The sequence below is a fragment of the Sphaerodactylus townsendi genome, linkage group LG11, assembly GCF_021028975.2.
Source record: "Sphaerodactylus townsendi isolate TG3544 linkage group LG11, MPM_Stown_v2.3, whole genome shotgun sequence".
In the NCBI taxonomy this organism is placed as follows: domain Eukaryota; kingdom Metazoa; phylum Chordata; class Lepidosauria; order Squamata; family Sphaerodactylidae; genus Sphaerodactylus; species Sphaerodactylus townsendi.
Window position 1 is genome coordinate 6,195,650 of NC_059435.1, and position 16,108 is coordinate 6,211,757.

At 47.7% G+C, this 16,108-nt stretch overlaps 1 protein-coding gene across 3 annotated transcripts in view; it reads right to left on the reverse strand.

The window, feature by feature from the left end:
* MOCOS (molybdenum cofactor sulfurase) overlaps nt 1-16,108 on the reverse strand; it is a 154,866-nt gene that overhangs the window by 87,511 nt on the left and 51,247 nt on the right. For all 3 annotated transcript variants that reach the window (XM_048511741.1, XM_048511740.1, XM_048511742.1), the window contains exon 5: nt 7,732-7,808. In XM_048511741.1, coding sequence (XP_048367698.1) covers nt 7,732-7,808 — 77 coding nt within the window. The remainder of the gene's footprint in view (nt 1-7,731; nt 7,809-16,108) is intronic.

The following is a 16,108-nucleotide window of genomic DNA, read 5'->3' on the forward strand; positions in this document are numbered from 1 at the left end:
GAATGGGAAGTCTGGGTCCCCAAGTTAATTCTAATTTGTTCGCTCTTCCAGACGCAATACATCAAACATGGCTGGGAACTTTGGCTCGAGAGAAACTCAGGTGCTCCAGCGGTTTAACAAATGCGAAGTTCAGCAGAACACGCTCACCTGCATCGGAGCACCGCATTGATCTTTGGATGCGCGATGCATTAACCTATAACAGCAGCTTGCAACTGGAAGGCCCATTTAAATGTGGCGGCGCTTATTGAATCAAACAGCAGCGGAAGAGTGGAGCCTTCTCTCCACTGTGGTTTAATTCCCCTTGTCATATATTATGGACTGGCTTCTTAAAAAACACAAAGAGCCGTTGCGGCAGAGTCAAATGTCAGCCCGGCATGCCCAGTAATCACTACAAAGTACATTTTGTGCTTTTGAAAAACATGTTCTTTCAAATCTAAAGATTTTCTTCGGCTGCTGATCAATGGAGCACTCTCACAAATCCCAGCGGGAAACAGAAAAAGCAACTGACACAAAAAATAGATACTCACAATTGTTCAACGACAACATGACAACAATATGAACTGTTGTTTTAGTCCTTGTTCTCCAATTAACACAGCTTTTCAAAAAGTTGGAATTAGTTTTATGCTAGTGAGCTTTTGTGGGGGCTTTTAAATGGGGTTTGGGGGATACAGGCTAACATTTGTGAACCTCGTCAGAACCGTGGAGCTTATCCATTACTTTTTAAAGCAAAATTGAAAATTATATAGTCTAGGAATTTTGGCAATGCTTTTTCCCAAAATCATATTAATCAATCAATCAATCAATCAATCAATCAATCAATCAATCAATCAATCAATCAATCAATTATTTATTTATTTATTTATTTATTTATTGTTTAGATTTTTATACCGCCCCATCCCCAAGGGGCTCTGGGCGGTGTACAACATAATCTTCTTGGATCACATAAACTAGGGATTCCTGGCTATGATCTATAAGTTGCAGACTGGAAACTTGTGCAGTTGCAGACTGGAAACTTGCGCTGGCATCTTCAGGATGCCAGCCACAGATGCAGGCGAAACGTCAGGAGAAAATGCTACTGGAACCCGTCCATACAGTCCGGAAACCACACAACACTCCAGTGATTCCGGCCGTGAAAGCCTTCGATAATGCAGACTAATTTCATGAGGCAGAGGCACGCAGCGAGGTATAGCCTAATTTCATTGGATGCTGGAAGCATAGCAGCATGGATACTTGGATGGAAGACCACCAAGGTCTTCTGACTTCCTTCACACTCCCTTGCTGTGGTCGCCAATTGGCCATGCTGGTAGGGGCTGATGGGTATTGTAGTCCATAACATCTGGAGTGCCAAAGGTTCGCCACCACGGCAATATGTTCTTCTACACTTATCAGTTCAGATCGCTACAGATCCAGCAACTGACCAGCAAAGAAGTATTCATGTCTAGCTGACACGTCCTTGCAACAGAAACAATTTCCCCATTTGCAGGGCAAAGATCTTCAACACCACATTTCAAGTGGAACCGCAACAGATATCTGCTGTAATTAGGAGTAGGTGTCAAACAGCCCTCATTACTTCTTTCATGGGCTTGTGGCCCGGTAAAAGCACACAACTTAACCTCGGGGCAACTTCAAAAGGGTTTAACTGTATCCAGTGTTTATGATTAGTGCCATTTAAATCTGGAGTTGCTGAACAAGGAGCATTTCACAAAGTATGCAAATTTTCTTTTGCTTTAATAGGCTCCTGTCGGAATTAGCATAACATTTCTGCACTGCAGAAAAGATCAAAACGGCGGAGAAACTATAGATTTTTTTCAAACGAAATAATCTTTGCAATAATATTGCCCTTAAATATTTGAAGGCTGGAAAACGGGCAATTAGAAAACGTTTCATGCTTTGGTGCTGCTGGCCGATGCCATTTTAACTGGCTTACAATAGAATTGTAGTGCCAAATTACAAATTGGCAAAGTGCTGTTGACTCATCTGTTGCAGAGGAACTATCTGTGAAGCCATCGGAAGCATTGTTGGTGAAATCCTGCATTTGCACACAATATTTCACACCATTTAAAGACACATTATTTCCCACCCAGCCTAGCTTCCCAAACAATATAACAGAATCTGAAGGGCAGGAAAAATAATAAGATCAATGAAATCTATGGCCCTTTCCGTCCCCGGGGAGCTGTTCGCACGGGGGGTGGGGGGGCGCAGCTGCTCCGCAGCCACGCTGCCCTCGTGCCTCCCGAGCGGCACGAAGCCGCCGTTTTCCGACCTCACTTCCCCAGCGAGGTTTACGGAAAACGGCGGCTTTGAGCCACTGCCATGCGAACGGCAGCAGCATGAAGGCACCCTCCCTCCCCCCTATGACTGGTCGACCTACTATCTCGGCGGCCGTCCGGCGCGTCGCTGAGGCCTGGGGACACGCCCCCCTGCCCTGCGACACCGGAGCGGTCGCGCAGGGCAGGGGGGCGTGTCCTCAGGCCTCGGCGACGCGCTGGACGGCTGCCGAGACGGTAGCTCTACTGGGCGACGGCGCTCCGCGGCACTGTCTTCCCGGTTGTTTCTGGGACCGTTCGTGCGAATGGTCCCAGGGGGTTGGGTCGGCGTCGTGTACGCCAACTCAACTCCCATCATGGCCGTGCGGAAACGGCCTATAAAACAATTACATAAAACCAAAAATTTAAAAACAAATTTAGAACAGCTTTAATCAAACACAGACTTAAATAAAATTGTCTTCAGCTGCCTCATGAAGACCAAACATGGGGGGGGGGGCGCAGGCTCAGCTCCCCAGGGAGGTGTGCCATAATCAGAGGGCTGCCACTAAAAAGACCGTCTCTCATTTGCCTGCCAAACAAGCCTCTCTGATTGACGGAATAATCCTAATTCCCAAGTGTCAAGATCTGTATCATGGGGGTTGGGATGTTGCTTTTGCTTTTGTGCTGTTATGATTTTCTTCCACGGCTGCCTTATCTCGATGTAGCCGCGGTGGAGTCTGACCTTGGAGAACAAGTGAAATGTTCAAGTGAATCCTGTACTATCTTGGTTCGGGGGGGGGGGGGGGACGACTCAACATATTATCCAAGTGTTCTGCTTTCCACTTGTCTTAAGCAATAAAGCCTTGGAACTTTCAAGTGTTTCAATGTCTATTCAGGGGAGTTCTGACACCTAGCAGGTCCATATGGGAGAAGTCAATCCTTCATATACCCTGGTCCCAAGTCATATAGGGTCAAAACCAACAGTACAGTCAATTGAGGTACAGTGGTTGAGAAATTGTATGCTTCTGAATTAGAATATAGTCCCGAATGAATATGAGAATTATAATTCATTTTTACATGCTGCCTTTGTCAAAACTGCTATTTTGTGGATTATTGAACAGGGTACTTGGATACAAGAGCATTTATATAATGTATTTTCACTGTCAAACAGACTAAACATTCCCAGCTCCCCAAGCCTCTCTTCGTAGGGCATGGACTCCAGACCTTTTACCATTTTAGTTGCCCTCCTCTGGACAAGTTCCAGCTTGTCAATATCTTTCTTGAATTGCAATGCCCAGAACTGTACACAATCAACTGATCTACGGATACTAGAGCAAAATTATATACACCTTGGGAGCAGCAGTGTCTTGGGGGAGGGGGGCAGAGGGACCAATGCCTCAAGCACCACTTGTGAATGTCACATGGAGGGGACACACTCGACCGTCCCTTCTCTCCCACCCCCGGCCACTCTGCTCACTCGCGACAGCAGGCAGAAGCAGTGGCGAGTGGCAGCAATGAGTGGCGGAAGAAGTGGCAGGTGAGCCACTCTGCTCCATTGGGCACAGTCAAAGTCTCCTGAGTCAAGGGAGCGTGGGCGGGGGGGAGAGCAGACCAGCGGCCAGAGGAAGCAGTGGGCAAGCGGGTGGCTGGCTCCGGGGCAAAGCAAGGGGAACTGCGCCAAGGGCATGCGCACGCCCTGTGCCCACCTGCTCCACCCCGGAACACCCCCGGGATGCCCCCTCCACAACCCAGCCACACTCCCACACTAACATGTGCCCAGAGTGTCATGGGCCCCCCCAGCCCCGTTGGCACTATGCCACTGGCTGGCTCTTGCTTGGATCCACAAAACCTGGCTGGGGAGGGGATGCACAGCTGAGCTGGCTGTGGGAGAGCAACTCTGGGGGTGGGTGCCCTGGTTATTGTTTTATGATAGCCCCCCCCCCCCCGCTTGGGAGATCTGTTGACCTCCTCAATAGATAAGAATCTTTAACTTCCCAACTTGTTTGTTAAAACCTTCAATTTTTTCAACGCAGAGAAGCCCTGTGTCTGCAGGCATAGTTCAAAATAGTAACTAAAATCAACGTAGAATCTAACAAAGAGCTGAATGTTCAGATTCATGCTGAAACCCACCCACCCCACTACAATCTATATATAAAAAAATCTATCAGTGCGTTTTTCTGCTGACAGGTAATCTCCCAAACTACTGGACTGATTGCTTTGAAATTTTCACACAACGTCCCATTTGCATGCGGCCAGGTTTCCATACTGTTTCCACCCCTCCTGTTGTGTACAGGTCACAACTGTGCCAGTTATTGTGTACATGCCACACCTGTGACAGTTGGAACCACAGTTCTATCCGCAACAGTGCCATCTGCTGGCCGTCACAGCCACACCCTCTGATACAAGGTAACCAATCATGCCTTTCTTGAAAACCACTGCCTTATGGAGTGAAAGGGATGGGGTGGGCCATCTGTACATGGCCCACCCACCCTAGTAGAAGAAAGGGAAGGTGAGGGAGGGTCCAGGGGTTTGCTGGACCAAACGCTCTGAAATTTGAACACAACATAGCTCATGCCTCCCAGCGTTTTTTATGCTAGATAATTCGCCTGCAAGGAAAGGGAGTGAAAGGGACAGGGCCAGCCACCTGCACATGGCCGACCCACCCTAGCAGAGGAAGGGAAATGTTAGGGAGGAACGGGACGGGTTGCCATCCAAGGGAACGGGAGAGAGGGAAGGGAGCGAGGGGGCCCTTGCCCCTCCCCTCTCTTGCAAGCATTGTGCAATGACACATTTCCAACTGTTCGCTTCCCCTTTTCTTTCTTTTCCACTTCACCAGACTCAGCCACAGCAACGTGTGGCCGGGCCCACTAGTTAAAAATAAATTATTTGCGCATAAACTGCTTTGCCCCGAGATAATTGTATCTTGGGGCAAAGCAGTTTCTGCGTAAATAATTTGTGGCAGACCCATAAGATTCACTCCTGTTTGTCCATTTCTGAATAAAGATTGTCTCTGAGTTAAGTGGTTGGTATATCCCATCAACAGATGCTGGTAAATAATCCAAGATCTAAGCACGCCACTCCTAATAAATGAATTGCTTTCCCAACAATAGCTCCTTTTTTTAGCTCAGTAACTAATCACAAAGCTTTAGTTTTTCATCCATTAAGAAGTCCTTTAAAAAAAAAAACTCTCGATGGGGTTCATAAATTATTTAATTACTATAGCTGCATATTAATACACTTCATGTAAATAATCTGCATCTGGATGTAAACCTTCTTGGTTGTTGTTTGGAAGGGAGTAAGAAGCAAATGTTACGCTTTTAAATCTTCAAATATATATGCATATTCAGCCAATTAAAAGCTGGTATGAATAACTGAAAACATCATCTTTTGACAAGTTTTTTAAAAAATCTGTTTATGATTACTTCTGTTCATTTCAGTCATGTTCGACAGTGGAATTCACTGCCTCGGAGAGTGGTGGAGTCTCCTTCTTTGGAGGTTTTTTAACAGAGGCTGGATGAAAATATGTTGGGAGTGCTTTTGACTGTGTGTTCTTGCAGGCCGGGGGGGTTGGACTTGATGGCCCTTGGGGTCGCTTCCAACTCTATGATTCTATGAACTCAGGAGACAGTGATATTCTTAATTATTCTTGATTTTTAAAATTAATATTGAATAGCTAGGGCTGAAAGATGATTGGACCAAACGGAACACATTTTAGAAATTCAACTGAATTGACTGAAAGCCAAGTGCCCATTTGGTAATGGTCTACACCCGTGGTGGTGAACCTTTGGCACTCCAGATGTTATGGACTACAATTCCCACCAGCCCCTGCCAACATGGCCAATTGTAGGGGCTGATGGGAATTGTAGTTCATAACATCTGGAGTGCCAAAGGTTCGCCACCACTGGTCTACACTATAGCAACCAGCTAGCTAGACCAACAGTTTATTAGTGTGGCTTTGTCAACACACATCTGTAGCTGGGTTTGCTAAAAGCTCAGAGAGTTAAGCTCTGGCACTGAATAAACTCTGTTTATTGCACAGATGCCAACCCTTTCTGGAGTACAGGGATCCCATCACGCTTACCCAAGCTTTTTTTACAATCAAGGTATCATTCAAGTCTGCTCAAAAAGACAGGATTCTTACATTCTACAGACAGGATAGCCACAAGGGAGTACTCCTTCACATGGAATATGGTTAATTTGTGGAACTCACTACCACAAGATGTGGTGATGGCCATCAAGTTGGATGGCTTTAAAAGGGGAGTGGACAAACGGACAGAGGGAGAGGCTCTCAGTGGCAACCAGTCATGATGGATATCTGCTCCCGCCAGTACCGGAGGCAGCATGCTGGGCAGCGAAGGTGGGAAGATACTGATGCGGGAAGATGCCTTCAGGCTTCCTAGACCAGTGGTGCCGAACCTTTGGCACTCCAGATGTTATGGACCACAATTCCCATCAGCCCCTTCCAGCATGGCCAATTGGTATATTGTTGTAATGCTGGCAGGGGCTGATGGGAATTGTAGTCCATAACATCTGGAGCACCAAAGATTCGCCACCACGGTCCGAGACACATCCGGCTGGCTAAATATTTCAACCCAATTCCTGCTGAGGAAGGGATATCTCGGTAGAACTTACAGTGAACATAAAGTGGCACATGAGCAAGATGTTAATAAAAAATTTCACTTCTGACAAATCAATCCAATGAAATTTAAAATACAGTGAGAACTCCAGCAGCAGCAAGGTTTCGGCTGCCGCGGACACTGGCTCATTCAACTGAGGCAGCACTAATCGATCTGATACAGTTTTAAACAATCAACCCAAATTTTCGTTTCATTCCCCCCCCCTTCAATTTCAGAGGGTTTATAAGGCCCACATGCCTTATATCAGGCATAGGGTGGGGGTTGCCTCAGCTGGCTCATGGGCCTGGTAAGCCCTTTCAAGGGGCCAGATCCACACCCTGGGGTGCAGTGGTGGGATCCAAAAATTTTCGTAACAGGTTGCCATGGTGGTGGGATTCAAACTGTGGTGTAGCGCCAATGGGGCTGGGCGGGGCACGACGGGGGTGTGGGCGGGCATTCTGGGGGCGGGGCATTCCTGGGCGGGGCTGTGGCAAGGACGCAGCCGCTGCGCCGGTCCTTGAGCGGGAAACAAATGCACGCAGGTGCAGGCTGCCACGCACTCCGGTGCACCTCCTGCTAGACTGCTTCCAGTTCTGTGCGCTACTGCTGCGCTACTGAGAGGAGGGGCGTAACGAAGGCAAAAATCACATGGCAAAATCACCCATTAGTGACCCCCTCTCGGCACACACAAATAATTAGTAACCTACTCTCGGGAACCTGTGAGAACCTGCTGGATCCCACCTCTGCTGGGGTGCATGTTTGACATCCCTGATATGGAGGAAGGGATAGGACAAGATTTTTTTCCTGTCCTTCCCCTGATGGTTGTGAAGTGGAAATCACCAAACCTGCAAGTATTAGGAGACACTGACCTGTAAGTCTCTCCAAATTATCGAGCCCATGCTTTAGTGCAATAATATCCAGGAAAGAAACGGTTCCGTCCTCAAACCTGCACGAAAAAAGAAAACAGCCATGCTGAAAACAATGTTTCACCTTTCCTATGCACGTTAATAACACTTGAAGAAGAAAAAGAAGAAGGAGGAGGAGGAGGAGGAGGAGGAGGAGGAGGAGGAGGAGTTTGGATTTATTTCCCCCCTTTCTCACCTGCAGGAGACTCAAAGGGGCTGACAATCTCCTTGCCCTTCCCCCCTCACAACAAACACCCTGTGAGGTAGGTGGGGCTGAGAGAGCTCTGAGAAGCTGTGACTAGCCCAAGGTCACCCAGCTGGCGTGTGTGGGAGTGCACAGGCTAACCTGAATTCCCCAGATAAGCCTCCACAGCTCAGGCGGCAGAGCGGGGAATCAAACCCGGTTCCTCCGGATTAGATACACGAGCTCTTAACCTCCTACGCCGCTGCTGCTCCTTGGCATTGATACCATCCTTTCAAAATGTTTTGCATGCATTATTTTGATGCATTGTTTACAGCAGCCCTGAAAAGCAAAATGGGAGCCACCGAGCCACACCCAACTTATGGTGACCTCTCAGAAGGTCTTCAAGGCAAGTAAAGAGGAGAGGTGCAAACTGCCTTCACACAGGCTAAATACTGCACTTTGAATCCACTTTCAATGCACTTTAGCAATTGTTTGCAAGTGGATTTTTCTATTTCTATTTCCATTTTACAGAGTTGAGAGTCAAGAGAGCCTGGCTTATCTAAGGCATTTATTTTGGTAAAATTCGAACGCAGAACATCTTTATTGGTAGCTCAGCCATTTATACATTATACCAGTGTTTCCCAACCTTTTCGAGGTCAGGGTACCCTTGACCTCACTCTTCATATCTCACGGCACCCCTGCCGCCACCCCCCACCTTCCCCTCCCATTGCCCCTGCTTGCCACACCCCCCACCTTCCCCTCCCAGGGTGAAGGGAAGCACGAGGGGGTGGGGGTGGCTGCTGCCCTTGTGGCAGGCCATGCCCCATGGGCCAGCTCCATGTCCTTGCTGGCGCCGGTGGGAGACACCACAAAAATGAGAGGGGGGCGGTAGTGTTGCCGTGGTACCCCGGGACATGATCACGGCACCCCAGGGTACCACGGAAGTCCTAGTCCAGTTCTTTAACTATGGCCGAATCCCCACTACCGTCTTAGCCAGGTTTCAGAACACAAACTAACCAGGTTTGAGGGACGACCTCCCCATGGCTTGCGTGGCAGATTCCGTTTCTGGCGCCCGTTCTCCCCATTAATCCACGTTCCGGAAGGACCTGGTTGCAAGTGGCATAGACCCCACTAACACGGTTCAGAGCTGATCCGAGGGGAGGGATGAGGGTTGAAACCCTGACTCGTTTCCCGCCCTGGAGTGTGACGCAGATTTTGGGCAACTAATCAGCGCTGCGATGCACACGCAGCCTTTCCTTGGTTTCATTTCCGCTTTTGCGATCGGCCAGCAGAAGGGGATGCAAACATTAAACAGTCCAACGCGTAACTTTGAATCGTTCATGGTTTACACAGGTAACGATTAACTGTTTGTATAGTTAAACAGTTAAACGTTAAACTTTTACACGCTGGTTTTTTTGATCATGCCCCTACAATGTACATTTCCGCAGTGGAAAAAGGTCCCGCCCCATCAAGGCACACCAGCCAATCAGGGGAGTCCAGCGAAGCGAGCTCGCCTGGTAGTGGGGATTGCTAAGAGTTCTGCAACCGGGTGTGCCTGCTGTGTGCTCGCTACGGTGGGGAGGGAGAAACTCCGATAAAGAGGACACAGTTTCACCACGAACAGGTTTGGATCTGCGTGCAAATTTCAAGTGGGGATTCGACCTAGGACACCACCTGGGTTCTCTTCATCATCAAAACTAACTCATAGTCCTCATAGCCAGAAGTACAGAAGTCTCCATGGAAGACTCAGCTGGAGGCTGAATCATATCTCTGCCTTCCAGATCCCCTGAACAGACCTTACTCAATAGGCTCAAAAGCCAAGTGCCAACACAATCCCCTTCAACTCAACGGCTATTCAAAGAATATTCTGCGGTCGTCCCTGACAACATCCATCCCAGAACTCCGGAAGGTTCTGTATTCATGGTAACTGCAGCTAGTGCATCATCAAAGAAAGCGAAGGAACAGCATGTTCCGTGACTGATTTGGGTTGAAAAACTGCATCACAACCAAAGAAAAAACCAAATATAGTTGTAGTTCAAATTCTGTCAGATTCTGCTAAATGAAGCAGAAGCCGGCAGGCCAACATGCTTTGAAAATCAGTAATGACAACTAGGAAAGGCCTAGCAGCTATTCTCACCAAGGGGATAAACCTGGGCCTAAGTGTTACCGCGAAGTAACGAGTTAAAACTAAATAAGCTCAAGAAAGCTCAAGCTGATACAGAATAAAATCAAAAAGAGAATTTTATTCGGCCAACAACAGGCTAGACAGTGGGCCTTTCCCCACACCATATGCCGCGGGGTAACCTCTTGAAAAGACACGGGGATCCTGGACGTTCCCCACCGCACCAGCGGCCACAGCGCAGCTGCCCCGAATCTGCTGCTCTCCCACCTCCTTGGCATGCGTCAAATTAGCTCCTCTTCAAACAGCAACATTTTCAAAAACGCCACAGTTGCCACGGGGTGGTGGGGAACCTCAGCTGTTTACGCGTAGTTGATTCGCTGTGATGCACAGCCTTCCGGCCAATCAGGCAACAGGCTCCTCCATTTTGTTTAGGGAGGGTGTCCCCGTCAGAAATTATGCGACATGAAGCTATGTGATGACGTAGACGACATCTCGTCCCAAGGAAAGCACAGACGAACGAGGTCTCGTACACACATCTTGTATGGACAGCCAGCAATGTCCAAATATACCGATACGGCGCAAGCAACGAGCAAATGAGAAGATGAAAAAGGAGAAATAGGAAAGGCGAGGGGGCTTCCACTTTCACACCTAAACGCGACTGTTGATGACGTGTTCTCACGTCGACTACTTTTATAGTATAAAGACAGGTTGCATCAAAATGGCAGAAAAGAATACACCCGCAAATGCCCACATCATCAATCAATCATTCAAAAAGGTGGAGATTTTCCTTTTCCCCAAAACAATTGGGGTCGTCCAAAATCCTTATTGGAAGATGTCAGCATTTCGCCCTTTGACGTTGTGTGAACTAGAGCCCTGTTTCCTTTTTATCAGTATTGTTCTTTGTTGCCCCTTTTCCCAGACAAAGAGCCTAAACATTTTCATGTTTGTTTCTCTTGTCTCAGGAAAAGGGCAACTTCAAGGTATCCTTTCGGGTACAGTAAGACCTCAAAAACAGTTCAGTTTGCACATTCTGTATAATTGTGAACAAGGGGCATTCTTCAGGGTTGTCGAGCTTGCTTAGTAACAGTAAAAGAATAGATCTTTAGGCCTGCATGATCTCTTTGGTCAGCAGTTTTATGGTTGCCATCTCCCCATTACAAGAAAAATAATGGAGGGAAAGAAGAAGACCTTTATTATAAGTAAAGCTAAACCCCGCTTTTCTCCTTCTGCGCCTACATAAGCAGTGCCCATGGGAATTCATGTCAAAGATTACCCGTCCATATAACTTCCTTCCCCCGCACCCAACATCTCTACATAGAAAATTAGCATGCCCAGGGAGAGGGCTCTAACCTAGACTCCTGCTAGACATGGTACTTCTATACATCTGGGGATTTTTTAATGGGGAGCATTCTACCAAATGAGTTTTGCCTTCCCAGGCAACACCCCCAAATCTCAAGGGATTTTCCAAGTCAGAGTCGGTAACCCTACTCAAAGGACTGTTTTAAGGAGAGAACTGAAGAAAGGGGCCAGCGGGTACGCTGATCTTGTTACAACGGAGTAACGAATTAAAACAAAGAAGCTCAAAGAAGCTCAAGCCGATACAGAATAAAATAAGAGAGATCTTTATTCGGCCAACTGCGGGCAAGACAATATCAGGGGAACCATGCAAAATGGCGGTGGGTTCTCACTTTTATAGTAGTTATGACAAGCTATATCAAAATGGCAGCAAAGAATACACCCCAAAATGCCCACATCATCAATCAATCACACAAAAGGTGGAGATTTTCCCTGTTCCCACAGCCCTTTGGGGTTGTCCAAAATCCCCATTGGAAGATGTCAGCATTACACTCTTTGACGTTATATGAACCAAGAACCCTTGTTTTCTCTTATCATTGATGTTTCTAGTTGTCCTATTTCTCAGACAAAGGGCCCGAGCTTTCCCATAGGCCTTCCTATTGTCTCAGGAAAAGGGCAACTCTTTAAGGTATATTTTGGGTACAACAGGATCTTGAAAACAGTTTAGTTTTGCACATTTTGCATAATTGTGAACAAAGGGGCATTTTTGGAGTTATTAGGCTAAGCTAGCAAGAGTAAAAGAATAGGTTTAAGGCTTGCGTGATTTCTTTGGTCAGCAGCTTTTATGGTTGCCATCTCTCCATTATAGGAAAAATAATGGAGGGAAAGAAGACATAACCTTTCTGGCTGAATCTAAAACCCTTCTTTTCACTTGCTCTCACTTTCTACCACCTGCTCTTACTTTCCGTCTACATTCTCTTTCTTTCTTTCTTTCTTTCTTTCTTTCTTTCTTTCTTTCTTTCTTTCTTTCTTTCTTTCTTTCTTTCTTTCTTTCTTTCTTTCTTTCTTTCTTTCTTTCTTTCTTTCTCTTTCTTCTGCGCCTACAATCTGAACACCCTGAAATATGGGTGGGATTTTTAATAAAACAAAGAACAAGAGAGTGGATGGGAATGATTCGGGAGGACGCTGAGCACATTGTGGATAGTCTTCAATATGATTTGCAGGAAGGAAATCAAAACTGAAGTGAGCCAGAATGGTGTAGTGGTTAAGAGCGGGTGGATTCTAATCTGGAGAACGGGGTTTGATTCTCTACTCCTCTACATGAGGGGCAGAGGCTTATCTGCACTCCTACATTCCTGCTGGGTGACCTTGGGCTGCTAGTCACAGTTCTCCAGAACTCACTCAGCCCCACCTACCTCACAGGTTGTGGGGAGAGGAAGAGAAAGGAGCTTGTAAGCCACCTTGAGTCTCCTTACAGGAGAGAAAGGTGGGTTATAAGTCCAAACTCTTCTTCTTCAAAATGACCTCCTGGATATATTGCCCTAGGGGGCTGAGCTTAAGCTGAGCTGGGAATGGCAAAAGTCGATCGCTGGCTATTCTGGCCACAGCACTTCACATTTGGAGTGAGTTCCCAAAGAATGAATGAGGAAGTACAGCCATCTCATTTTGAATAGTTCTTCATCCACAAACTGCCTTCAGAACTCCTAAATCAACCCCCAAAGAGGGAGCTCAGCCAGGCGACCAATGTGTGCTCCTCAGAGGGAATTAATCTGAAGTTCCATTAATCCCTCCCATGGTTTTTGAATCAGGTCTTAGTAAGGGTTAAGTAAACAGCATCAATTAACACTGGAATAGTTATCATTATAATCTCTCTAGACAGACAATCACTTGGCTTTTCCCCTCTGTAAAAAAAGCACGAAAACTCTTACATGGTAGGGTAAGTATGTTGGAAGATAATTAGAAGAGATCATAATACTTCAATTAAGTATTATGCAGTTATTAATGAACAAGGAAATATCTGAAACTTTGTAGCTGGCCCGATCCCTCTTACATGAAAGAAATGCACACGGTGGGATCATCAGTTGTGTCAGAACTGGTTACTTGTCCTATTTTCAGTCTTACAATCTGGCATTTGATACTAACTGATGGAAGATTAATCATCTGTACCCAACTACCAGTGGCGTATCTGCCTAAGAACAAGGGGTACCCTTGTCCCCGGGCGCCACTCTTCTGGTCACGTGGGGGGTGCAAAATCCCCACGTGACCAGGAAGTCCTGCTGTCTCGTTTTCGCATGCCTCGACCCCATCCAAGGCACGCAAAAAACGACGAGGCAGAAGGACTTCCTGCTGCCTCCAAGCGCCCTGAACCCCACCCTGGACTCCCCCCTCTCTTCCTTCCCCCTCCCCCGCCGGCTGGGCTCCCAGGAAGTCCCACCCCTTCCTACTCCCCAAGGCCCACCCCCTGGCCTCAGTGCTTATAAAAGAAGGTCTCCGAGGCTGGGACTGCAGTCTCTTCTGACCTGCCCAGAGGGGAGGTCAGAAGAGACTGCAGGCTGCTGGCTGGGAACCCAGCCAGCAGGGGGAGTCTGGGGGGAAAGGTGGGCACCCTAGACCTTGCCCATGTCCATGGTGACATGGGCTGGGTCAAGGGCAGTGAGGGTGGAGCCTGGGGGCATCAGGGGCGGAGCTAGGGGGCAGAGCCTGGGGGGCGTCCTGGAGACAATTTGTCTCCGGGCGCCATTTGCCCCTGGTACGCTTCTGCCAACTACGTTGACCCTGCGGGAACTTTTAAGATTATGAAATAGTGTACCTGGTGCCACTACAAAATGGTTATCTTGGGAGCAGAGTTATCATAAAATGGCTTCTATTTGGGGAGGACTTGGGACTTCGTTCAGAGGAAGAGATGCTACTTGGCTTCAGTCTCAAAGGAAAGGGAAGGTTTGCTGTTCGATTGACCTCAGAGAAAGAGACTGCCAAGCCCAGAGACCCAAGAATATCTTTATCTAAAACCAAGCTGGTTCTGACTTGGATGGCCCGAGCTAGCCTGATCTCATCCATCTAGGAAGCTAAGCAGCAGTGGCGTAACTAGGCAAACTGGAGCCCTGGGCAAAACCTGAGTTTGATGCGCCACAGGCACATGCCTGGTGCAACGCACACCTCCCCCCTGACCCCTTGTAGCTATGCCCAGTGGCGCATCTAGGCAAACTGGAGTTTGGCGCCCCCCCATGGGCAGCCGCCCTCCCCCACTGTGATCAAGCAATGATTTTTTACACCAGGTCATTTCAAAATCGCCATCACATTATAGAACATGCCCCAACTCACAAATCTGAACACAGCAATGGGCCATGCCACACAGCAGAAATAATTTTTTAAAACATTTTCAAAATGCTTTCAAAATGTTTTATTATGGCTATGGAAACATTTTATGGTGTTGTATCCAGTCCTCCCAATTGGGGAAAACAGCATCACTTTCAATGTTATTTAAACTGGGGACCACAGATTCTCCCTTTAAGGTGGATTTAAAAGGAGAATCTGGACTCCCTAGTTTAAACAAGTGATGCTGGAATCCACCCCCAAACAACATCATTTTCCATGGTGATTAAACTAGGGAGCCCAGATTCTCCTTTTAAATCCACTTTAAAGGGAGAATCTGGGGTTCCCAGTTTAAATAACGTTGAAAGTGATGCTATTTTGGGGTTGATTCTCCACCACCCTGAAACAGCGGGTGTTTCCCCACTCACAAGGATCCCCCCTATGCTGCATGCTGCTCTCAGCGCAGAGCGCGGGGTCATCAAAAGGCGCCATTTTCTCCAGCGCCAGGGATGCCGCGCGCTGAGAGGGAGCGACAGCGACAGCGTCGGGGCAGCTTCGCTGTCGCCGCCCCTGTCGTGGGGAGTGCAGGGGGACCCCGCGCAACTTGAGGAGAGTAGCGTGGGGCTTAAGGTAAGTGGGGAAAGGCCCAGCATCACTTTCAATTTTTAAACTGGGGAGCTCAGATTCTCCCTTTAAATCCATGCCAAAGGGGGGATTTAAAAGGAAAATCTGGGGAAATTTGGGGAGTGCCTGCTGTCAGAGGTGCAATTGTTAAGCTAGCAGCACCAAAATTTCAGGGTATCTTTAGGAGACTCTCCTAATGATACCAGCCAGGTTTGGTGAAGTTTGGTTCAGGGGGTCCAAAGTTATGGACCCTCAAAGGTGTAGCCCACATTTTCTGTTAGTTCCCATTGGAAACAATGGGTGATGGTGCACCCCCTTTGGGAGTCAATAGATTTGGACCCCCTGGAACAAACTTCACAAAACCTGGGTGGTATCAGTAAGAGACTCTCCTGATGATACCTCCCAAGTTTGGTGAAGTTTGGTTCAGGGGGTCCAAAGTTATAGACCCTCAAAAGTGTAGCTCTTATTAGCTCCCATTGGAAACAATGAGGGATGGGGCACACCCTTTGGGAGTCCATAACTTTGACCTCCCTGAACCAAACCTCACCAAACCTGGGTGATAGCATCAGGAGAGTCTCCCAAAACATCCCTGAAAGTTTGGTGCTACTAGTCTAAAAACCGCGCCCTCTGCAGGCCAAAAACCAAAAACACTGAAAATACAAAAAAAATCCCACAAACGAACCTGCAGTTTTTGCGCGCCCCACAAGGGGGCGCCCTGGGCAACTGCCCACTTTGTCCAATGGGAGGAATGCCTCTGCTAAGCAGGGTCGGCCCTGGTTAACACTTGGATGGGAGACCTGCCA